The sequence below is a fragment of the Bufo gargarizans genome, chromosome 4 (assembly GCF_014858855.1).
Source record: "Bufo gargarizans isolate SCDJY-AF-19 chromosome 4, ASM1485885v1, whole genome shotgun sequence".
NCBI classification, from domain to species: Eukaryota; Metazoa; Chordata; class Amphibia; order Anura; family Bufonidae; genus Bufo; species Bufo gargarizans.
This window is the reverse complement of record NC_058083.1, coordinates 289,620,832-289,645,814: the sequence shown is the minus strand read 5'-3', so window position 1 is coordinate 289,645,814 and position 24,983 is coordinate 289,620,832. Positions and strand designations below refer to the sequence as shown.

Below are 24,983 nucleotides of genomic sequence, written 5' to 3'. Positions count from 1 at the left end.
AGGTTTACAGATTATTGCAACAAAATGGCATTGGTTTTGCCACAGTTTTTTCAATACAAAGTTCTATCAGTGTTCATTAAAAAATTATGTATGACACAGTAGTACAGTTACTTAATGCAGTGTTTCCCAACCAGTGTGCCTCCAGCTGTTGCAAAACTACAACTCCCAGCATGCCCGCACAACCAAAGACTGTCAGTTGTAGTTTTGCAACAGCTGGAGGCACACTGGTTGGGAAACACTGACTTAATGTAGCAAGGACTCAGGAGCTGAGCCACTGTGATCTGCCGCGGATAGCATAGATTGGAGTCAACCATAATAATCAGACGTTGAAGCTTTTTAATATACTTTTGTTTCAGTTCATCACCATTCAAAATTAGTTTGCCGTCAGTGACTAGGAAACCTACACAATCCGAATAGCGCATGTTCATTGCGGGTCTGGTCACATGCCCTTCCATCAACGGCCATGTTCCGTATGAGAGAACCATCAATGAGGATACTCTATTGAAGTGGCCAAAACTTCTCTAATATCAGGACAATGTGGCAGATTCCATTACAACCGTATATATGCAAGTCACTTTTAAGAAAAAAAAAAAAGTTCATAAATGTGGACAACCCCTTTAAATATGAAATACTGTTATATTCACGTAAGGTTACTACAATATTAATCAAATTGAGAGAACACCTACAGATATATTTCCATTACCCTTGTCAGTGTTTTATTCTGCAAAAAAATAGTAATTGTATAAATTAAATAAATTTACTGCAATAAACCCACAATATAAAAAAGACCAATGTACAATTTTATTTTTCACTTAAAAATAAAGCTTCTATACACAATTTAGTAATCTGTCTGAGCTTACATATACACACATACAGGGATAGAGATGTAAAAAACACAAGACCTGCTGGTGAAGGTACTTTGTCACCTGGACACAGTACAAGTGTACACAACTTGCATGCGGCCACTGAACCACTCATTGGAAAGTGTATAACTGCTGTGTAAAGACTTTACATTCACAATAAAGTATTAGCAAATATCTTCATGACAAGAGCAAAGTTCTCCAGAACAGCCATGCAAAGTTCAAAGTACTTCAAAGATAACCTTTGTATATTCATCCAGCACAGGCACTTGAGATTCAGTCCCATAGTTTGATGAGGCCGTCCCATCCACAGGTGATAACTTTGGAGGTTTCATGCGGATGCCATACTGCACCTATACATACTTTATCGTGGGCCTTCAATCTGCTGTATAGTTTGGTAGTCTTCCAGTCCCAGATGTTAAGCTTTCCATCAGCATCGCCAGACACCACATAGCTGGACAAAGAAAAACACATTGTTGTCACTGGTAATTTTATCAAGTCTTAAAAGGAATGTGTCAGCAAAAATGCTTCTGCCTGTTTAAACCATATGGTGACACATCCTTTTTTTCTAATCTGTTTTTATTTTCTGATTCTCAGTTTTGACCATGATTATTGGGGCAACCATCTTGCCTGAGCTGTTCTTTACAGCAGCCCCATGGGCCATAGACAATGGTCAGGAGAAGACCTCATTGACTTCAATAGGAGTATTTTCTAGGCATACTCCGTGTCCTGCACAGAGGTCGTTGTACAAGGAAAGAATAGATAAGCTCTGACGATCACCTATTGTGTATGGTGGATCCTGTCTTATCTATACATAGGTGATATCTGCCATCAGTGAGTGGTGTAAAATGCAAAAGACATAATCTTCTCAGGAATTAAGGCCAAAGGGTTCCTTTTTCTGTGACTTTTTAAAGGAGTTGACTCACAGACAATGGGGGCATATCGCTAGGATATGTGGAAGTGAGTGTTACTAAGAACCAAAAAGACAAAGAGCCGAATTAATAATCTTCTACAAAATGGCTATCACAAGTCCATATTAGGCATGTGGAAAGACAGATGTCACAAGTCTATGTTCACCACGTGAATTTTCAGCAACAACTTTGCTTTGCATGTACAAAGACAGCTGTCTCACGTCTATAGTCACCATATTCAATCTTTTTGGCGTCTTCCCCGCATCCTCATCCAGGACGAGGATGTGGGGAAGACACCAAAAAGATTGAAACTTCTGACGGCTCTGGAAGGTAATCCTGACTGGTTTGGAACGAGCGGTTGGTGCCTTAAAGCGAGATCTGACTACATGTTGGAGGCGGATAACAGGTCCATCGCATGGTGAATATAGACGTGAGACAGCTGTCTTTGGACATGCAAAGCAAAGTTGTTGCTGAAAATTCACGTGGGGAACATAGACTTGTGACATCTGTCTTTCTACATGCCTAATATGGACTTGAGATAGCCATTTTGTAGCAGATTATTGATTTGGCTCTTGGTCTTTTTGGTTCTTAGTAACAATCACTTCCATACATCGCTCTAGATTTAGCGCGGTATCCGTATCTTGTTCTATTTTGCATCAAGGAGTCTTGAACCTACTCCATTAAGGGCACTGCAGCTTTTTAGTCCATTAGTCCACATCCACTATTTTTTGCCTTGTCATATCGCTAGGATATGCCCCCATTGTCTCATAGATGCAGCTCCCAGCGCTGGGACCCACACCTATATCGGGAACGGAGTCCTGCAAAGTGGTGGCTGGAGGACTCCATTCTGGCCACCACCAAGTGTTCTCCCTATAAAGTGAATGGGAGAGCACTGCGCATGACCAGCCACCGTTCCCATTCACTTCTATGGGCTTGACACAAATAGCCGAGCCACAGCTATAGATAGATAGAGATAAAGATAAAACACCAGTGTGAAAGTAGCCTAAATTAGTCGCTTCTCTGGCACTCCATGCGCTAGAAAGTGAAATCTATGCCAGCTAAGGGTTGGCATGGGCTTAGCTATCAGTTATGCCAGATTCTGGTGCAAGTTAGTTAAAGTTGGTAAAGCCCTGCACCTATTCTTGACACTTCAGAAAAGTGTCAGGAAGCTTAAGTAGTCACAAATTATGGCGCAAATATGAAATAAGCCTTCGTAAGTGTCCCCTATTGTATCCAGAGGCCATTGTAAATGTTGAATCATTTACAATGATGCATAATAAATCCCAAATTACAATCTATATCCAAGATTCTTCCCTTGCCCACTCTGAACCTCCTTTATTCTTACCTCATATCTGGTGAAAAGTCAACTTGACAAGCATAACCTGCCACCATATGACCTTTGAAAATTTTCTTTTTATTTAAGCGGAACCTGTTTTGTGCTCCGAAAATAAGGATCTGGTTATCCATAGACTGACAAGCCAACCATTTACCTGCAAATCAACATGTTGAAAATTAATTCGGATACAAAAGCATACCACGTCATGGCAATATCTTTGATAGCTCAACATATGCAAGTTAAGGTTATAAGTAGTATTCTAAAGGAATAAGCTAGGGTTCTGTAAAAGCAGTTGGCGGGAAGGTCTTCGCAATATTACGCTACTTGAGAGTGCTAAACTACAAGGAACTAGGTAGAAATTGAATAAAAAAAGAGTACTGCTTGTACTAAATAGTGTAAATTATTTCTACTGCTCTTTAGAAGAATATCTTTTAGGGCTTCACAAAATAACTTGGCAGACTCCACCCTTTACAACTCTTATATTTTCACTATTCAAAGACTGGTCACAGAATGATCATTTTATAAAGTACCATATAGAAGGCGGATGAAAGATTTCACCACATTTTCTGACAGTCCCACTTTTTGATATAGCACTAATACTGTTCCATGTCAGACATTGATCTGCCAGTATGATTCCAGTAAAACGCATATGATACTGTTCAGTACACTCCTGTAATAATGTAAGAGGCATACCCTTTTGCTTCATTAACCATTTTACTTACCATTAGGTGACAAGGTAACAGCAGGCATAGAGTGCATACTTGGTTCTGCTATGTACTTAAAATCTACAGGAATGTCCCTGGAGGTGGGAAAAAAACCATAACACTTTGTTATAAAATAAAAGCAACTAATGTCATTGTTCTTATTTAAAATGTACATTAAAGGGAACATGTCATCCACTTTCTGCTGACCTCACTGATGGCAGCATAAACTAGTGACAGAAATGCTGATTTTAGCGGTGTGTCACTCATGAGCTAAAAGTAAGTGGTTGCCAAGAACCAGCAACATAAGCATTGCAGACTGGGCGTGGAAAAGAGTCACGGCCACCTGAGAAGAGTCCTGGTTATTCATGACTTCCTGCTCTCCTGCCCACCTGCTGATGACTGTCAGTCTTCTACCTAGTTTTCTCCCTTCCTCTCTAGGAGAGAACTGCCAATCATCAGCTGGTGGGTGAGAGTGCAGGAGATTAGGAATAACCAGGACTCTTCTCAAGTAGATTTGACTCTTTTCAAGGCCTGGGCTGCAATGATTATGATGCTGGTTCTTGGCAACCACTTACTTTTAGCTAATGAGTGACACACCGCTGAAATCAGCATTTCTGTCACTAATTTATGCTGCCGTCAGTGAGGTCAGCATAAAGTTGATGACAGGTTCCCTATAAAGGGTTTTTCCCAGAATCAACTTTTATGCACAGGGTAGGTTATTAGTGTGATGCCTTTAATAATGGGAACAAGAGCCGCGTCCCCGTGTGAATAGAGTGGTAGTGTGCATGCATGACTGCTGCTCCATTCAAAGTCTATAGGACTGACTGAGATAGCCTATGGGACTGACCAAGGTGGCTCTCTCAGTCAGTCCCATAGGCTTTGTATGGAGGAGCAATGCACATGCTTGACTGCTGCTCCTTTCAAAAGGGGGACACAGGGCTCCTGTTCTCATGACTGGTAGGGGTCCCAGCAGTTAGACAGCAATTTATAATGTATCTTCTATCCTGGGGATAAGTGATACATGTTGATTCTGAGAAAACCAATTTTAATGTATCCTGACCTACTGCCAAGTGAACTTTTTCAAAATCCATTTTAAAAATGTATGGTTTGCCAATAGACAAAACTGTTTGTCTCTGTCTATGTGAATGACCAGTCTCCTAGACAACTATGAAACCTGTACAGTGACTCTTGTTACAACACCTTTTACAACAGTTACAGATTTAAAAGATATTGTTACACAGCAAAAATGACCATAAAATGAAGCTTTTTTAGTTTCTCAAGTTTCCAAACTTCTAGCTATGCACAAATTATTGGCCGCTCTCAAACTCCCAAACTAATTGCTGTAGTAAATACATTGCAGTTGTCAAGCTGTTCAACATTAATTACAGATGCAAATATATGCAGCACTGGGAGGCAAAAATAAAAATTAACAAAAGTTTGTGAAATCCAGAAACAATACCATCTGGAAGAATAAAGCATATGTTTAGATGGGAAAGAGGGCGATGAATATAATGTTTGCTTGTCCTCAAGTAATCTTCATGCCTGCTAATGCTCCAAACTAGTTTATATGTTTACACAGCCATAACGGCAGAAGAGTGATTAAAATTGGGACTTACCACTCCCAGACTCTCAAGCTCTTATCATCTGAGGTGCTTACAAAACGCCTGTTCTCATCGACAAAAGTAATTGTGTTGACAGCTCCCAGATGCCTGTCATACTCCTGGACAATATCCCCACTTCGAATATCCCACTGAAAGTTGGAATGATGACAAAAATTACAGAACTGTCCAAGTTGAAAAATTTATATACTCACAGTCGGAATAAAAGAACAGTCCAGCAGTTACAACCAAAAGTGAATTCTTATACAGACACAGTCACGCTATATACACATGTTGTCCTTAATGTTTACACAGCTCCATACAGGTAGGACATTGTTCCAGAACTCTACACTAGCACATCAATGCAATGCATTAAGTTAGTGGAAACTTAGTGATCATAAGGGGTAGTGCTACTGGGAGGCCCCACCTGTTATTGTCACAATGTGTCCTGGTTTTCAATATGCCCTCTGTTAGAGCAAAAAGCCACTTCTTACACTAGCTGTCAGAACTTTGGATCCTCGAGTTTAAGTCCCAACCCAGTGTGATCAGATGATAATCACGTGTTCTCTAATAGTGAAGGTGTTTTCTGAAATTTTAATACTGATGAGCAATCCTCAGGATAGGTCATCGGCTCCTCCACCCGGTACCTCTGCTGATCAGCTGTTTGAGAAGGCAGCATCTCTTTTCTTTGAGCTTTCCCTAGACTAGTTTCATCGGTCACATGGCCTACGCATAGCTTAGGCCCATAGAAGTGAATGGGGCCGAGTTGTGATACCAAGCACAGACTTTATACTATGTACGGCGCTGTTCTTGGTAAGCTGCGAGAAGGCTGCGGTGCTCACGGGAGCGCAGCAGTCTTCTCAAACAGCTGATCGGTAGAGATCTTGAGTGTCGTACCTCCACCAACCAGACACTGATGACCTATAGTAAACTAGAAATTTTAGTCTGTATTGACCTCTAAATTTGTTCAAACTGACCATATAAATTCAATTAAACCTAGTGAAGGACAAATCATCTCTCTGGAAGCGTTCATTACAGAAAGATCATTCGTCCTACAAGCTGACGGTGCAACAATGGCGAGTTGAAAAACAAAGAAATGTCAGAAGAGAACAAAAGACCCACTTACAACATTAAGAGCTATGTAAAATTACACTGACTCACCTGTACAATCTTTTTATCAGACATCCCTGCCACAAACAGATTCTGTTTATCTTCATCAGGATTGAACTTAACACAATATGGCACCTTTCTATTTGTAAACCTGGATATGCACTGACCTAATAAAAAAGGAATCTCGTAAATTAAGGCGGTATTCTTTAGCACTAAGGCTACTTTCACACTGGCGTTTCTGGGTTCGCTTGTGAGATCCGTTTCAGAGTTCTCACAAGAGGCCCAAAACAGATCAGTTCAGCCCCAATGCATTCTGAATGGATAAGGATCTGCTCAGAATGCATCAGTTTGGCTCTGTTGCGCCTCTATTCCGCTCTGGAGGTGGACATCAAAACACTGCTTGCAGCATTTTGGTGTCCGCCTGACGATACAGAGCCAAACGGATCCATCCTGACTTACAATGTAAGTCAATAGGGGCGGATCAGTTTTCACCAACACAATATGGTGCAATTTAAAACGGATCCGTCCCCCATTGACTTTCAATGCAAGTCAGGACTCATCCGTTTTGACAGACTTTTTTTTTGAAAGAATAATGCAAACGGATCCGTTCTGAACGGATACAAGCGTTTGCATTATCGGTGCGGATCCGTCTGTGCCGATACAAGACGGATCCACACTGAATGCAGGTGTGAAAGTAGCCTTACAAGTAAAAGGTAAAGAATGTTTCATGACAAAATAGTCTGCACACAGATTGCAAATACAATTTTGTCAGTATAGTGACAACCGCCAACTGTCTAGTACTACACACATAGCAACGTTGTGTAGCACTGCTAAAATTACAGCTAGTGATGTGCTAACGCCAAAATTGAGCAGGTTTGGTTTTCTGTCAAATCTCATGTCATGGCAATTCTCTGGTCACAATGCAACCACAATCAACATTGTTCACTGCAATGTAGCAGTGCAACACAGGAATCTTTGAACTACATTCTCACTGCTTGTCAAACGTCTGACATCTTCTGCTCTTGTGCAAAGATCTCTTTCACAGAAGTGTATTGATTTCCTTACGTATTCAGCCTCTGGAATATGTATGAATACCAGATAATTTAACATTCAGATTGTCATCAATATAGAATTAGTATTTCATCTGGATATTCATACGTATTCCTTCCTTTTTTATGGTACTTATATAGACTATAATGGATGAATTTGGAAGCAAATATGCACAAAACTCGGAAAGGCTGCGGATTTCAGATACTGACAGAAGTTATACGCCCATGTAAATAGCTCTATTCATTATCAGCAGCAACGGATTCCAGTAATAGAATCCGGGCCATATACAGATTGCTAATTCGCTCGGGTGAAAGTGGCAAATCCATCCATCAGCAATTAGAATCATTTTCTATTATATAACACTTGAATGACCCTCCAGCTTACATGGCATGTTAAGGACTTTCTTGCTACAAAAAGTACAAAGTGAAAGAACAGCCTACCGTAATGCATTTTTTGCTACTAGACATAGAAGTTAACTTATCTTGTTAGCTAGTGATGATAGTTACATTGATAGACACATTGATAGTTTGGAGGCTCAGTCTGGTTTTTCTTGTCCTTGCACCAGTGTCTTCTACTGTATAAACTAGCAGCAAAACATTGCTAATTGACGTCTAGGAGAGTAACAAAGGGGTCAACAGACCCAGTATGTTACAGGCACCCATCTGGCAAACATAGATTTTTCCTATATCATAGATGTTATAACCCAAAGCGATTTTTTCACTCCAAATTGCCTTGCAACATACAACTGGTCTTCCACAATTCCACAATCCCCTTGTGGAAAGATGACCTGTGTGCCAACTCAATGGAGAGGAATGAACACTTCATTTTCAAAAATACTTGGACATTGGGGAGATGCCTAATTCAACACTATGTATCAAATTAGACTAATTTAACACAACGGGAAACCCTTTTAAGCCATTACCTGTTTCAGAGTCCCACAGCTTGAGATAGCGGTCATATGCTGCACTTAGGAACTGGGTTCCAGCATTGTTGAAACAAATGTCACGAACAGCTTTACTGTGGCCTTAACAACAAAAAGAACAAAAAAGATAATTTTCAGGCGATTGCCACATATGTTCTAAAGCTACACGGTAGCCATGCGACATGCCAGTCACACCTAATGATAGTGAATGTGGTCATGCACAAATCCGACAGGTTTGGATTTCTGCCAACTGTCATGTCACTGTCGTGGCAACTTCTGGGTCATAACATAACCACTTCAGTATCATTAAGAACAATGTAGACACACGGCATTGCGATCTTCTATAGCACTACTACAAGTCGCCATGTAGCACTACTACAAGTCGCCATGTAGCCCTAGCCTTAGGGGGCCTGGATGGCCATTTTAATATTGGATACACATAAGCCCCAAGTAAGGCTAGATACTTTGGGGGAGATTTATCAAAACAGGTGAAAAGAAAAACTCCTGACGAAGCCGCTGAGGTGAAACGCGCGTCGAGGTCTTGTGCTTTGGGCTTACCTATTGCGTTCATCATGTCGTCAGGTACGTTCCACGTATAGTACTACGGCATATCTATACATGGTCCTACATCACATCCATATTAGGCCCAGGATACCATCTGTGGGGCATTATTATATCTTGATATCCAGTGACCGATTTTATTCGTGACATTCTACTATATATGTCTTAGTCTTGGACGTCTATGTATATATATTTTCTGATGTGAGGTCTATGGACAATCAGTGATTTATTGATTTCCGCTTTGTAGCATATACACCTACTTGGGTTAAATTCACTATCTGCTACGCAGTATTGGTTGTCCATGCACCATAATTATATTGACCTGTAGGTGATCCATGCTTATTTTTGTGTGGATACACATGGTCTCGCAATTGTGTATACTGCCCTATGTTTCTCTGTATACTGCTTACCATCCTGTCTTTTCCCCTATTTATTATATTTGAGAATAAAGTGATATTTTGTTATATTATCTCCACTTGCTTTTTTTGTTTGTAGATCAGATACTATACAGGTGGTATGTGTTGCTGTCTGGGTTGGACAGTGAGGTGATTGTAGGTTGAAAAGAAAAACTCACCTGATTATCCATAACAACCGATCAGATTCCACCTTTCATTTTTCACTCCTCTGGAAAATGAAAGGACCAATCTGATTAATTGCTATGGGCAACTGAGCCACTATTCCTTTGCACCTGTTTTGATAAAACTTAGAATAGACACTTATCCTGCTTTTTTAAAGGCAGATTTTATTGGAGTAAAGCTGTTTATTAACTAGATTCATACCATACCTATAAATGTCCGTAAACATCTTCGTTCATTGTACACTTCCCAAATCTGTAACAAGAACAGATTCACAAAACAAGTTTAAAATGACAATAATACCTCAAACTAGTAATGTCTTGCAACATATCACCTCAAAAAATGATATGCTTAAAATGCAATGCCAGGCTAATTAATACAGGCACAATGGAGACATATAGCATCAGGCTACAAGTTGACATATCTGCAGTAAACCGGTGATCTCTCACCTATGTTGACACTTAACATGTTAACGACTCATATGTAAGGAACCTATTTGAAGCTGAGAAACATTACTAACCTTAATCTTGCAATCCATGGAAGAAGACAATAGCAAATGGCCAGAGAGAGGGAATAATCGAACAGCACTGACACCCTGAAAAAAAGACAAAAGACCGATTTTTATTCGAGCTGCATACTCAAGGAAAAACAAACATGTAAAATATGTCACACCTACTGTAACATGTCACAGATCGGTCCAAACTTTAATGATACAATGTAGTGCTAAACACAGTGGTATAGTCTATAGACCCAGGGTGGCACATGCTCTCCAAAGACCTCTTTACTGCCACTCTTTGTTTCCTAACCCCAAGTGAATCTTGATCCATTCATTTTAATGTCTTCTTCACACATCACCTTTGTGTTCAGGAAAAACTGCAGCATGTCTTATACTGTGCGTTTTTCACGCAGCCCTGTCTCCATAGAAGTAAATGGGGCTTGCTTGAAAAACGGAAGGAATCCGGGTGCAATGTGTTTTTCACTTGGAGTTGTAGTCAGGTCCAAAAATATTGGGACATCAACACAATTCTAACATTTTTGGCTCTTAACAAGTGGGAGGCACATATGCAAACTGTTGTAATTCCTACACCGTTCCCCTGGTTTGGATGTAAATACCCTCAAATTAAAGCTGACAGTCTGTAGTTAAAGCACATCTTGTCTGTTTCATTTCAAATCCATTGTGGTGGTGTATAGAGCCAAAAATGTTAGAATTGTGTCGATGTCCCAATATTTATGGACCTGACTGTAGATTGTTATTCTTCTGAGTGCAAAACCAAGATTTATTTTTCCCTGGACAGATCCTGACAATCTGTATCACTCGTGTGAAAGAGCCAGGTTCTCAGTCTGCCCCTAGATTATTGTATCTATCTATCTATCTTGCACTGCTACGTGACTACATAACTTTTTCGAAATGGTTCAATATTCTAGCCATTTCTATACGGTGTGCTGGGCACTGTGTGGACTTTACTCTTTGGTCTGAGCAAGAGGAAAATTTGCAATACGGAATGATTCAGGGATGTAATTTGCTTTGCATTCAGGCTAGGAATACTACAATTAGGGTTTATTTTGGAGGCGTGGCAAAGATAAGGAGTGGGGGATAAACAGTAAAAATTAAATAGCAGATTTTGCATAGGATTGAACCCTTTGCAATTTAGTCAACATAAAGTGCAGGTAGCACCACTATCTGCAACTTCGCCCCGCTCACTCCAGGTCTAAAATTGTGGGCTTTGCACAGGCGGGGAAGGGGATGGCGTAGAAAAAGGTCTAAATGTAAGACAGCTCTCAGAAGCCATCTTACATTTAGAACTGGATCTGGATGCGCCGATGTGATGGAGAGGCCTGCGCATCTACATAACTTTGGCGGATCCACCGCCAGTTTAGGGCTTTATTAAGACTTAAGTCTAAAACGTCGGTCTTAATAAATGTGCCCCTAAGTGTCTTATGTATTAATTTTCCCTTTTGAACAAGAGAAAGGCTCATAAAATGCAGTGGATTTACAGAGAGGTAGAAAATAATTATTTTTTATTCACCATTTTCCCATTTACTACTATTTTCCTTCTCTATGACACATGTCATGTTTTTATTTACTTGGGCTGGTCATGTTCACTGGCTGTCAGAAAAAGGGATAACAAGCATACAGGAATCCAAGACATTACAGGCTAAACTTTTTAAATGGAACACATCAATGTCTCAGCGGACTGCTGCGTTAATTGTAATAGCTCAGCAGTTCAACAGGATTTATTCTATTTTAGGGCAGTGACTCCCTACTGGTTAGCCTTTATAGCAAACCTTTCAGACACTGAAAGAGAAGTCCTAGAAAATGGATAACATGAAAATACATTTTATGGCTTGCTTAATTTGACTAGCATGCCAAAAGGGAAAAGACTCGAAACATGTTTTTTTTTTAGATTGAAAGGAGCGCAAAAATCAATAGCATCTAAAGTGTTAATGGTAAGCTTAGTTTTTTTATATTATTTTTTTATTTAATACATATAAAACGTCTGGGACAAGTGTTTTGCTTCACACATATAAGTACAGAGAAAACTAACCAATAAAAAGGGGTTGCCCAAGTTATATAAAAACTCAGGCAACCCAAGTAAATGTCCTAAAATATCAAAATTAATGGATACTCAGCTGTTTGCTTCCATTCCTTTGAGCATTGCAGTCCTCCCACTGCTGACATCATCCTCTCGGCTGCAGTGGTGACATTTCGTGCACAGGTCACAGCTGCTGCCAATCAATGTCCTCAGCCATGCATAGTACCGCTCTGCTGAGGCTAACGATTGGCTGCAGCAGTGACCTGTGTGCACAGAAAACCACCGCTGCAGCCAGAAAAACGAAGTGAAAAGAGGACTGGAGTGCAGTGCAGGAGGTAGCAGAGGAGAAAACAGGCGAGTATCCATTCATTTGTTATTTTAGGCAGTTTGCAGGAGTTTTCACACAACTCGGACAAACCCTTTAACCCCTTAAGGACTCGGCCATTTTTTGCAAATCTGACCAGTGTCACTTTAAAACGCTTTGACTTATCCAGGCCATTCTGAGATTGTTTTTTCGTCACATATTGTACTTCATGACACTGGTAAAATGAAGTCCCCCCAAATTTTTTTTTTTGCATAAAAAAAAATACCAAATTTACCAAAAATTTTGAAAAATTTGCAAATTTCTAAGTTTCTCTACTTCTGTAATACATAGTAATACCCCCAAAAATTGTGATGACTTTTCAATTCCCTATATGTCTACTTCAGGTTTGAATTATTTTGGGAATGATATTTTATTTTTTGGGGGTGTTACAAGGTTTAGAACTTTAGAAGCAAATATTTAAATTTTTCAGAAATTTACAAAAACCCAATTTTTAGGGACCACTACAGCTCTGAAGTCACTTTGCGAGGCTTACATAATAGAAACCACCCAAAAATGACCCTTAATTCTATAAACTACACCCCTCAAGGTATTCAAAACTGATTTTACAAACTTTGTTTACCCTTTAGGTGTTGCACAAGAGTTATTGGCAAATGGGGATGAAATTTGAGAATTTCCTTTTTTTGCCTAATTTTCCATTTTAACCCATTTTTTCCACTAACAAAGCAAGAGTTAACAGCCAAACAAGACTGTATCTTTATTGCCCTGACTCTGCCGTTTACAGAAACACCCCATATGTGGCCGTAAACTACTGTACGGCCACACAGCGGGGCGTAGAGTGAAAGGTGCGCCGTATGGTTTTTGGAAGCCAGATTTTGCTGGACTGGTTGTTTTGACACAATGTCCCATTTGAAGCCCCCCTGATGCACCCCTAGAGTAGAAACTCCAAAAAAGTGACCCCATTTTAGAAACTACGGGATAAGGTGGCAGTTTTGTTGGTACTAGTTTAGGGTACATATGATTTTTGGTTGCTCTATATTACACTTTTTGTGCGGCAAGGTAACAAGAAATAGCTTTTTTGGCACCGTTTTTTTTTTTTGTTATTTACAACATTCATCTGAAAGGTTAGATCATGTGGTAATTTTATAGAGCAGGTTGTCACGGACGCGGCGATACCTAATATGTATACTTTTTTTATTTATGTAAGTTTTACACAATGATTTCATTTTTAAAACAAAAACCGTTTTAGTGTCTTCCATAGTCTAAGAGCCATAGTTTTTTCAGTTTTCGGGCGATTATCTTGGAGGGTCTCATTTTTTGCGGAATGAGATGGCTGTTTTATTGGCACAATTTTGGGGTGCATATGACTTTTTGATCGCTTGCTATTGCACTTTTTGTGACGTAAGATGACAGAAAATTGCTTTTTTTTAACCGTTTTTATTTTTTTACGGTGGTCACCTGAGGGGTTAACTCATGTGATATTTTTATAGAGCCGGTCGATACGGACACGGCGATACCTAATATGTATATTTTTTTATGTAAGTTTTACACAATGATTTCATTTTTGAAACAAAAAAAAATAAAAAATCATGTTTTAGTGTTTCCATAGTCTAAGAGCCATAGTTTTTTTCAGTTTTTGGGCGATTATCTTGGGTAGGGTCTCATTTTTTGCGGAATGAGATGACGGTTTGATTGGCACTATTTTGGCGTACATGCGACTTTTTTGATCACTTTTATTACCTTTTTTGGGAAGTAAGGTGGGCAAAATTTCAATTTTCTCATAGTTTTTATTTTTTTGGCGTTCACCGTGAGGGGAAAGTAACATGACTGTTTTATAGATCAGGTCGTTGCGGACGCGGCGATACCAAACATGTGTAGGGAATTTTATTTTTTTCATTTTTAATTAGTGATAAGTGTTTTTTTATTTTCACTTTTTTTCACTTTTTCTTACATTTTTTTTTACCCAGACCCACTTGATTCTTGAAGATCCAGTGGGTCTGATGTCTCTATAATACAGTACAGAACCCTATATAGGGTTCTGTACTGTATTTTACTTACACTGAACAGATCTATGCTTTTAGCATAGATCTGTTCAGCACCATGGACAGCAGGACGCCTGAGCAGGCGCCCCGTTGCCATGGGAACCTTCCCCGTCTGCCACAACTTCGCAGATGGGGAAGGGTAAGGACTGGGGCTTCAGGGGGCTGTCTGGGTGCTCTCTCCCTCTCCCATCGGGGGGCTGCAAAGGCACAGCAGCCCCCCCGATGGGAGAGGGAGGGAGCCGCATCTTACTGTTAACTTTTTCCATACTGTATGGAAAGGGTTAAATGGCTGACTTCCATTCACAGATGTCAGCCGTTTATACCAGGGTGTCAGCAATGTGCTGACACCCTGGTATACCCACTAGAAGCCAACGATTATTCGGCGGGAGGGCGATCGCGATCCCGCCTGCCGCACCGCCCGCAACAGCCCCCCCTGCACCTCCTACCAGGCTAAAATCATGCAGGGGTGCAGGGGTGCAGGGGGGCAGGGGGGGGGGTGATAACTATATATTTGTGCCACACTAAAGTAGTTGCCACACTAAAGTAGTTGTGCCACACTAAAGCAGAAATCGCAACAAACCGCAGGTCTGAATTGACCTGCGGTTTGCTGCGATCGCCGATACGGGGGGAGGGTCATATGACCCCCTCAGGCGTTGTGACAGGATGCCGGCTGAATGATTTCAGCCGGCATCCTGTGCGGATTAACCTCTGGGGGGGCCACAATCTCAATTTAAACTCATGACGTACCGGTACATCATGGGTCCTTAAGGACTCGGGATCCATGCCGTACCGGTACGTCATGGGTCCCTAAGGGGTTAAATGTTTAAGGCGGAGGCCTAAGCACCAGCCCCATTGAGATGATTCATTTCTTACGTCTCATTTACATTTTGCTGTTACACACTGTTTTTTTCATTAGTCGTAGATGTGTGCTGATGCCATAAGATTTCATGTCAGTTTGACGGCAGACTTGCATTCTCATGATCACCTGCCTCTCTTATACAGAAGTCCACTGTTAAAAGGATACAGATGCACTTTAACATATCTGCAATAATATTACCTTTGTATGTCCGGACCAAACATGAATTTGTTTCTTGGGAAGATAACATTTCTCAGGCAGTTCAGTAGACCGCAGGTTAACATCAACATCTTGAGGAATGTGCAAATATGATCTGCCTTGGTAGTCATACATTTCCTTAACTAGAAAGGAAAAATAAATACATTACTTTATAGAATGGCTTGAACATAGGAAGAGTATTTCTGGCATTCTACAAGCCTCAGGTTTTCATTTACGGTACTTAACTGCAAAGACCATCATGGTGCAGTGAGGGTATGCAGTGAAACAAGCTTTTCTTGATGCCTTACTAGGAATGCTATGAATAATGTCAGGACACGTCTTCTACATTTGAGTGGCGCTGTCCGTCTCATCATAATTGCATTTTAAAGACTTAAAACTAAAGTTAGTTATTTTCTTTGTCTGAAGTAAACATTAAAAGACTACATAAAACATGTAAGAAGCCGATTAGTTCTGATAATGTTACAAGCTCTCTGAAATGCTGGGCATAGCAAACTCTAAAGTATATCCTTACTCAAGTAAAATGCCTCACTGTGTTTTAGTTAAAGGGAACCTGTCACCGGGATTTTGTGTATAGAGCTGAGGACATGGGTTGCTAGATGGCCACTAGCACATCCGCAATACCCAGTACCAATAGCTCTGTGTGCTTTTATTGTGCACAAAAACCGATTTGATACATATGCAAATTAACCTGAGATGAGTCCTGTCCCTGACTCATCTCACATACAGGACTCATCTAAGGTTAATTTGCATATGTATCAAATCGGTTTTTGTGCACAATAAAAGCACACAGAGCTATTGGTACTGGGTATTGCGGATGTGCTAGTGGCCATCTAGCAACCCATGGCCTCAGCTCTATACACAAAATCCCAGTGACGGGTTCCCTTTAATTAAGACAGTTTTCCCCAACTTTATTTTACTATACTAGATTGTTTTTGCTTGTAATGTTTACAGAGGACCAACCATTCAACACTCCTGACAATAGATACAGTAACTCTTGGTTGTGCCACCCAGTTAGTCCTCAAATTTTATGAAGAGACTAAAGACTGGGTGTTACCAGTTGCCTTGTCAAAGATGCATTTCCATACACATTCTGCCACTGGCAGCACTACAACACACTGTAGGGACACACCCGCAAATGGTACTACGCAGTTGTCGATTTATTAAAGAGGACCTTTCATCGGTCCAGGGATTATGAAATAACTAGCAGGATATGTAGGGCACTGTGTAGGGATCTAATATTGCTTACAAGTTTATCTGGGCGCCGTTCACCCGCTGTGCCCCCTGCAGTTTTCCCGGCTGGTATGCTAATGAATAGCATCGGTACAGGGAGGAGGAGACTGCCCTGTTTCTCAATGAGGGTCTCCTTCTCTCTGGCTGTACAACGGTGCAATCACAGCAGAGAGTCACAGCCAGGGAAAGAGAAAAAAAACAATTCACCTTCTCCCTGGCTGTGACGCTCTGCGCTGCGATTGGACAGAGCTACAGCAGGGAGAAGGAGATGCTCATTGAGAAACAGGGCAGTCTCCTCCTCCCTGTACCGATGCTATTCATTAGCATACCAGCTGGAAAAACTGCAGGGGGGGCCACAGCAGGTGAACGGAGTGGCGGGCAGAAAAAAAAAATAGTAAGCAATATTATATCCCTACACAGTGCCCTACAAATCCTGCTAGTTATTTCATAATGTCTGGACCCAGGAAAGGTCCTCTTTAAGTAATTGATAGGAGGAGTAATTGAGGAATAGCTTTGACGCAGAGTTCTAATAAAAAGGTGCTCCAGGGGAGCTGACAAGTCCTATTTAAATATGCCTCAGACAAAAACAGACAATTATGAATGTAATGTTTCTAAAAAGAATACCATGCAAAATGGTCTTCTCGTCTGCGGGCTTATCATCCTCCTGCTTGCCTCTCTTCTGCCTCTTTGCTGTTATTTCATCAAGCTCCTTCTGCTGTTCCTGAAATAAATAAGACCGTATATGTGAGAAATAGATTTTAATACTTGCTTTTAAGACATACCTTCATATTGCATGTAGTGTTAATAGTCACCTCAGATGGTTTGGCGACATCTTTCTCATCAATATATTTTGCCCATGGACCCAGGAAACCATCTATATCAGATGCATCATTTCCTTTCACTTTTCTCCGCTTTTCACTTTTTTTCTGACCAGTTTCAAACACAGTTAAACCTAAAGGAGCAACATAAACAATGCTGGGAGTAGGACAAGAAAATAGGCCTGGAACAACGCCGATGAGTATAGATGAAATACTGGTGCTTTCTGACAATGATTTTGAGAAACCTGCTAAGCAAACAAGGAGACAACATTTCACATGTAAGAAAGGGTGTTGGGATTTTTTTTTATTTTACGATGGAGGTAAACTTAATAAAAACCGAAGAGGTCAATAAATGTGTTGATAATGTGGAGTTGGTCAAACACGATGCTACCAGCTACATTCTTACCTTGATTCTTTTCAGCATCATCAACTGAGCCAATATATTTAGTGGATGTTTGCTGAATATCTACTGATGGATCTAGGGCATAGCCTGGAACAGAAAAGGGTGACATGTAAATTTTCAAGATAATTATGTAAATATCAGAACTGTATTAATGTGTATTACTGTCACTGATAACACTGGTGTAACCTGCCAATTTATAGTGATGAACACTTTTTCACTGAAAGTTTTCCCACGAATAACATTTATCACCTATCCACAGGATCAGGGATAAATGTAAGATCACTGTGACCCCACCCAATCTCTAGAATGCGGTCCCCACGTCCTCCTCGCTGCACAGAATTTTCACACTACCCCATATATAATTGAGAGGTTTGTCAGTACATTATATTGCACATTAAACAGTACCATTAAAAATACAATTTGTCCAAACTTGTCCCAGGAAAAAAAAAAAAAAGCCCTCATACAGCTATATTGACTGAGAACGTTCTTGAAAGGAGAAGATGGGGGGGGAGAAAAAAAAAAAAAGCTGTATCTCTAAGATATGCCATCAAAGTGGTTCCCGGAGATGGGCCCTCCACCTATCACCAGAGCGGGGGCCCCAAAGCGAACACAGAACAGGCCACGCATGCACAGCCACCCTCTGTTCAGTGCTATGGGAGTTTCAAAAGTAGCTGAGCACCAGCTTGGCTACTTCCAGCAGTTTCATAGTGGTGAATTATGAGGCGCACACTCCATTCATGGCGATGGGACTTGTGAGCACAGTTGAGTGCACGCACTCGGCTATTTTCAGAACTCCCATAGTGATGAATGAAGAACACAGCGCATGTGTAGTGTGCTCTATTTTTAGGTCTACATGCCCACTGTCCACTTACAACTGAGTCACACAAACCTCAAATCAGGGACTTTACTATAATGAGCAAAATTATACGGCACAAACACGTAGAGGGTTTCATTTTAAGCCCTGTACAACTGATGATGAAATAAAGCAGCCCAGCTCCTTGCCAGCTGAAGTTCTGTTAGGTCCATAACCCAGTCAATGCCCGGGCCCCTCATATACATTATACTCACCTGCTCCCCAGCACCTGTGTCGCTCCGGATCCCTGCGTGACCACCGTTGCATCTCCTTATTGCGCAGATCAAAACATATGGCAACAGAGGGGAAAAGCCAATAGCAGGCCATAACTGGGACAAGCCTCTATAGCAGCCAGGGAGGCTCGTCCTCGTCGCAGCCCGCTATTGGCTGCAACCCCTAGCCCCCATCCTTTCCCGGATATTTTGATCAGCACAACGGAGGGCAGTGCAGGGATCCGGAGCAACGCGGGTACCTGGGAGCAGGTAAGTATAATGTATACGAGGGACCCGGCCATTAGGGGAGAATCTTTTAGACTTTGGATAACCATTGTGCCAGGATATCAACTTATCTTCTATCCATAAGGTAGGGGATAAGCATCTGGATCCATGGGGGTCTGACTGCTGGGACACATATGACCATGAGAACAGGGGTTCAACTCACATCAAGACAGAGTTGAGCACTCTAATCTCCAGCAGTCCAATAGAGAAAGAATGGAGGGGGGAGTGTATATGCTTGACTGGGCGTACCAACCATACAGTGCACAGGACTCCCTTCCTTTCTAGTAATCAATGGGGGCCCAATGAAAGATGAACGGATAGGGAATAAGTTGATTTTGTGGCATTAACTATTTAAGGCTGTTTACATATGCATCACTGATTCCATCAGATTGGACAGAAACATAATTTTTTACGTTAATATGATGACACAAAGTGGAACCTGATGGACCTCATTTAAGTCAACTGAGTCTGTCAGACAGTGTGTGACTGATCTGACAAACAAAAGCTACAATGTTAATGTGAACAGTGCCCATGCGGAAGCATGCATACTGAACAGATACATTACATGTTGAAGGTAAGCATTTTAGAAAGTTTGTTTCTCACCAAAATCCACAAAGGGATTCTAAAATTCTCTCATCTCTTACCATATGTTGCAAATGTTCTTCTCTGCTGTTCAAACATGAAGTCATTTATGTGTGTCGGTTCTGCAAATCCTGAAAGCATGTTCCTTGGAGCAGCCATCTGCTGGCTTTTAAATGGATTGTTGGGTCCAAGCTGAAATTATATAACAAAATTCATTCTCTGCACACAAATTCCAATAAAACCTTTTACACCACAAACATGTTGATAGTAAAACTTTCGGTTATTGCCCTGTAGCTCAGCACACAGTTTGAAAAGGAACAGTATTTTTAGGTCTACATGCCGACTGTCCACCTATATTTGAGACACACAAACCTGAACTCTGGGACTTTAATATAATGAGGCAAATAATACGGCACAAACACGTACAGGATTTAAGACTTTTCATCAGCCCAGTTCCTTTCCAGCTGACAATCTGTTAGGTCCATAATCCAGTCATCTTAATACTGTACCAAAAAAAACGCAATTACACTTACCGGTAATTCTGTTTCCTTGAATCCACCATGATGGCTACACATGAGATTGACCCCTTGACCTCTGTAGGGGCAGGAACACACAGAGTTTAAAAGCCCCCACCCACTCTCAAATTACCCAAGTGGGTGCATGAAATGGATAATAAATAAATAATATATATTCGAGCATTTCTTCATACTCCATAGATGAACAATTAAAGGAGGGAATATACAAGCTGTCATGGTGGATTCAAGGAAACAGAATTACCAGTAAGTCTAATTACAGTTTTCCATTTCATCCACCATGACGGCTACACATGAGAACTAACAGATTAAACGGTAGGGGGGGGGGGGGGGGGGGGGGGCTACTGCTTGTAGGACTTTCGGGCCAGAAGTCAGATCTGTAGAAGCAGAGACATTTATATGATAATGCTTTATGAACGCATTTATACTTGACCAAGTGGCAGCCCTACAAATCTTGTCAAGATAAACCCGCTTTTTCCGCCAAAGAAGCCATTGCCCTGGTGGAATGGGCTCTAATGTTAGAAGGACTTGTAAGACCCATTAGAGAGTAACAGCAGGATATAGTCGTTTTTATCCAACGACCTATGGAAGCTTTGGAAACCTTCCCCTTATTGGGACCTGCAAACTGAATCAGAAAATTGTCATCCTTTCTAAATTCCCTAGTGTCTGCCAGGTACTGGATAATTGTCTCCCTTACATCTAGGAGATGGAACAGTACTTCAGTCAGATTTTGTGGGTCTGTACAAAATTAAGGTAGGACGATTTCCTAGTCCCTATGGCAATTAGAGACTACCTTTGGAAGGAAACCCAGATCTAATCTTAGCACTATCCTGTCAGGAAATATTGAAAGAAAGGGTTCTCTGCAGGAGAGGGCCTGAATTTCCCCCCAGTCGTCTAGCAGTGTTTCCCAACCAGTGTGCCTCCAGCTGTTGCAAAACTACAACTCCCAGCATGCCTTGACAGCCTTTGGCTGTGCGGGCATGCTGGGAGTTGTAGTTTTGCAACAGCTGGAGGCACACTGGTTGGAAAACACTCGTCTAGAGGATGTTATTGCTATTAGGAACGCTGTTTTAAATGAGGTGTTTAACTGAAATGTCGGATATAGGGGTAAATGGAGATTTAATTAATCTTCTTAAGACCAAGTTTAAATCCCATTTAGAAACTTTTGGAGTTAAGGATGGTCTCAGACTCAGCCTGGATGCAGCTCTTATGAATCTTTTTATCCATCTATGATCGGCTAGATTTATACCATAGAAGGCTCCCAGGGCGGAGATCTGGACCTTTACTGTACTTGGTCTAAGACCAAGATCTAAGGGCTCTTTCACACTTGCGTTGTCTGGATCCGTCGTGTACTCCATTTGCCGGAATTACACGCAGTGAGAACGCATATTTTTTTTCTTTCCGGATGCGTCTTTCCGGCTTTTTTGGTAAGATACTGATCCGGAAATCCTGAAGCCAACATAAACGTTTTTTTTCCCGGATCAGTTGTACGGATCCGGTATGGGGCCTGATCCGTACGACGGATCCGGTATGGGGCTAGATCCGTACGACGGATCCGGAAAAAAAAAAAAAAAAAAAAAAAAAAAACCTTGATGTTGGCTTCAGGATTTCCGGATCAGTCTCTTTTCGCGTCAGCCAAGCCCTTCCTACTTCCTGAAGAGGTTAGGACGGATCCGGAATAATACATTTCAATGGGTATTTCAATGCTGCGGTATTTTCTCCGGCCAAAAAACGTTTCGGTCCTGAACTGAAGACATCCTGAACAGATTTCTCTCCATTCAGAATGCATGGGGATAATCCTGATCAGGATTTTTCCGGCATAGAGCCCCAACGACGGGACTCTATGCTGGAAAAGAAAAGCGCAAGTGTGAAAGAGACCTAACCCCCTCTGAAGAAAATCTAAGATTTTTTGGATACATGGGGATGACATATCCAGGAAAACTTCCCCCGACCAACTACAGTACCTTTTCCAGATTTTAACGGTAGATAGCTGAGGTAACCTTTTTCCTATTAGCCTTCAAAGTATTAATAAACTTTGTCCGAGAGCCCCTTGATTCTCAAGACCTTGCTCTCAGGATCCAGGATTAACATTGCCATTACTGGGTCAGTTATTTTCTGCAGGACTCGAGGGATTAGAGTCCATGGAGGAAAAGCTTATGCTAGGTCCCATGTCCATTTTAATGAAAAGGAGTCTACTGCTCACGCTTCTCTCTGGAATTTAAAGAACAAGTTTCTTACTTCTGCATTGGTCTTTGAGGCGAACAGGTCTATTTGCGGCAAACCCTATTTTTCGGAAATCTTCTGAAAGATTCCTAGGTTTAATGACCATTCCCCCCCTCCCCCGCGAGTCTAATGTTCTTCTGCTCAGCTAATCTGCCTCTGTTTTCTGATCCCTTGAGATGGATTGCTGTAATGGAAAGGACATTCTTCTCTGCCCCAAAAAATATTTTTTCCGCTAGCAGTCTCGGACATCTTGTGCCTCCTTGATGTTTTAAATAGGCGACAATCATGGTATTGTCCAAAAATATTTTTAGATGTTTTTTGCGTAACATGTCTTGAGATACTTTTAGGGTTTCCCAGACCGCTCGTAGCTCTCTGTAGTTTGACGATCTGTTTCTTACTTTATCTGAACACTTTCCCTGCCAGCTTCTTGAGGCCACTTTTACTCCCCATCTGGAACCGTTTGCATCGGTCATAATCTGTATTTCTGGCACTGTTAGCCAGGCTACTCCTTTTGATAGATTCGCCCTTTCATTCCACTAGTTTAAATCTAACTTTGAGTGTTAAGGGATGCTTATTTTTTTGTCTAGGGAGGATTGCTTTTTGTCCCAAATGCTTGGAATCCAGGATTGTGCCATTTTGGTGTGAGCCTGACACCATGCTACTGCTGTAATGCATGATGTCATCAGTCCCAGGATGCTCATAGCTCCTCTGAGAGAGCACTGTTTCTGAGACTGGAAGTTCTTTATTTTCTCCCTGAAGGACTCCATCTTTTCCTGTAGGAGGGATGATTGCTGGGATACTGACTCTAGCATTACCCCTAAGAACTTCCTTTTTGATGACCGGATTAGGCAAGATTTTTTTTTACATTTATCAACCAGCCCTATCCTGAGACTTTTTGTAGCACGTATTCGGTCTGTCTGGTCGTTTCCAATTCTGAGTTCCCTACTATAAGGAAATAGTCTTAGTAAGGAATTTTTTTTTAGCCCTTCTGGTCTGAGGGGAGATATCATCTCTATGACCAGTTTTGTGAAGACCCTTGGGGCTGACAATATACCGAATGGTAGAGCGATGAATTGAGAATGAGATATTTTTGCCACTTTGCATGGATAGGAACGTGGTAGTAGGCATCTTTTAGTTCGACAGATGTCATATAGGCTCCCTTTTTGATTAGGGGGATGATTTACGAAATTGATTCCATTTTGAATTTCCTGTAAGTTATTGATTTGTTTAGACCCTTCAAGTTTAGAATAGTACGGAAAGAGCCGTTGGGTTTTTGGACTAGGAATAATTTTACATAGAAGCCTTTTCCCATTTCTGATTCGGGTACTTCTATCACTACTCCCGATTTTTTAAAATCCAGAACCCCTTGCAACCCCTTGCCAAAATTTTTTATAAAACGCTCCGACTGTGGGACGGGATTTGAAATTTTTGGAGGGGTTGAGGAAAATCTTGCAACTATATTTCACGATGTCTAAAGCCCAGGGATTTTGGGTTACTGCTTCCCACTGGGTCAGAAATTTCCATAACCTTCCTCCTACCCTGGCATCTTTGTTTTTAATTTTGTTTGTTCTGGGGATTAAGGAGAAAACCTACCCCTCTGTCCCCTTTCTGATAGCTCCAACGTCCTGTTTTTTTTCCTTTACCCTGCAGGATTTGGGCTGTGAACTAAAGGGACAAAACGGTTTCTTTTTATTCTCCTCTGGGAACCCTTTTTTCTTGCCGGCCGCTTTCTCTATGATTGCATCTAGTACAGGGCCAAATACGTATTTCTCCTGAAAGGGCATTTAAGCACAATTTTGCTTTGGAGGTCCTGTCACCTCCCCAGGATTTCATCCATAGCGCTCTTCTGGCCAAATTTGACAGAGCCGCATCTTTAGCCGCAAATCTGACCAATTCTGCAAAAGCATCCGCCAGAAAAGCTGTGGCAGACCTAAGAAGTGGGATAGAGTTTAAGATTTCCTCTCGAGTTTTGTTTTTTTATATGGTTTTCTAATTAGTTGAGACAAAAATACATGGCCCTAGCCACAGAATTTCCCGCTATGTTGGTCTTCACCCCAAGCATTTCCTCAAAATGGCATCTGCCTTCTGCTCCATGGGATCCCGTAATGGCAGGGAAGGGACTTTTTTTAACAATTTTTGCTACCTGAATGTCAATCTTTGGGGTCTCGTTAAAGATGTCAATTTCAGCTGGGTCAAATAACAGCATATTTTTAAACTCCTTGGAGACGCCAAACCTTCTTTTTG

At 41.2% G+C, this 24,983-nt stretch overlaps 1 protein-coding gene across 2 annotated transcripts in view; it reads right to left on the bottom strand.

Annotated features, from left to right (window-relative positions):
- Positions 1–779: 779 nt before the first annotated feature.
- CDC40 (cell division cycle 40) overlaps positions 780–24,983 on the bottom strand; it is a 41,853-nt gene continuing 17,649 nt past the window's right edge. The window contains exons 3-16 of one of the 2 annotated variants that reach the window (XM_044291715.1): positions 20,517–20,577; positions 20,046–20,175; positions 18,055–18,138; positions 17,643–17,782; positions 17,455–17,551; positions 15,583–15,722; positions 10,148–10,222; positions 9,837–9,882; positions 8,492–8,593; positions 6,571–6,686; positions 5,428–5,561; positions 3,830–3,906; positions 3,117–3,261; positions 780–1,314 (exon numbers count right to left, since the gene is read on the bottom strand). In XM_044291715.1, the coding sequence (XP_044147650.1) occupies positions 1,137–1,314; positions 3,117–3,261; positions 3,830–3,906; positions 5,428–5,561; positions 6,571–6,686; positions 8,492–8,593; positions 9,837–9,882; positions 10,148–10,222; positions 15,583–15,722; positions 17,455–17,551; positions 17,643–17,782; positions 18,055–18,138; positions 20,046–20,175; positions 20,517–20,577 (1,525 nt within the window). In that variant the 3' untranslated portion in view covers positions 780–1,136. The remainder of the gene's footprint in view (positions 1,315–3,116; positions 3,262–3,829; positions 3,907–5,427; positions 5,562–6,570; positions 6,687–8,491; positions 8,594–9,836; positions 9,883–10,147; positions 10,223–15,582; positions 15,723–17,454; positions 17,552–17,642; positions 17,783–18,054; positions 18,139–20,045; positions 20,176–20,516; positions 20,578–24,983) is intronic. The other variant, XM_044291714.1, reaches the window with a different exon arrangement.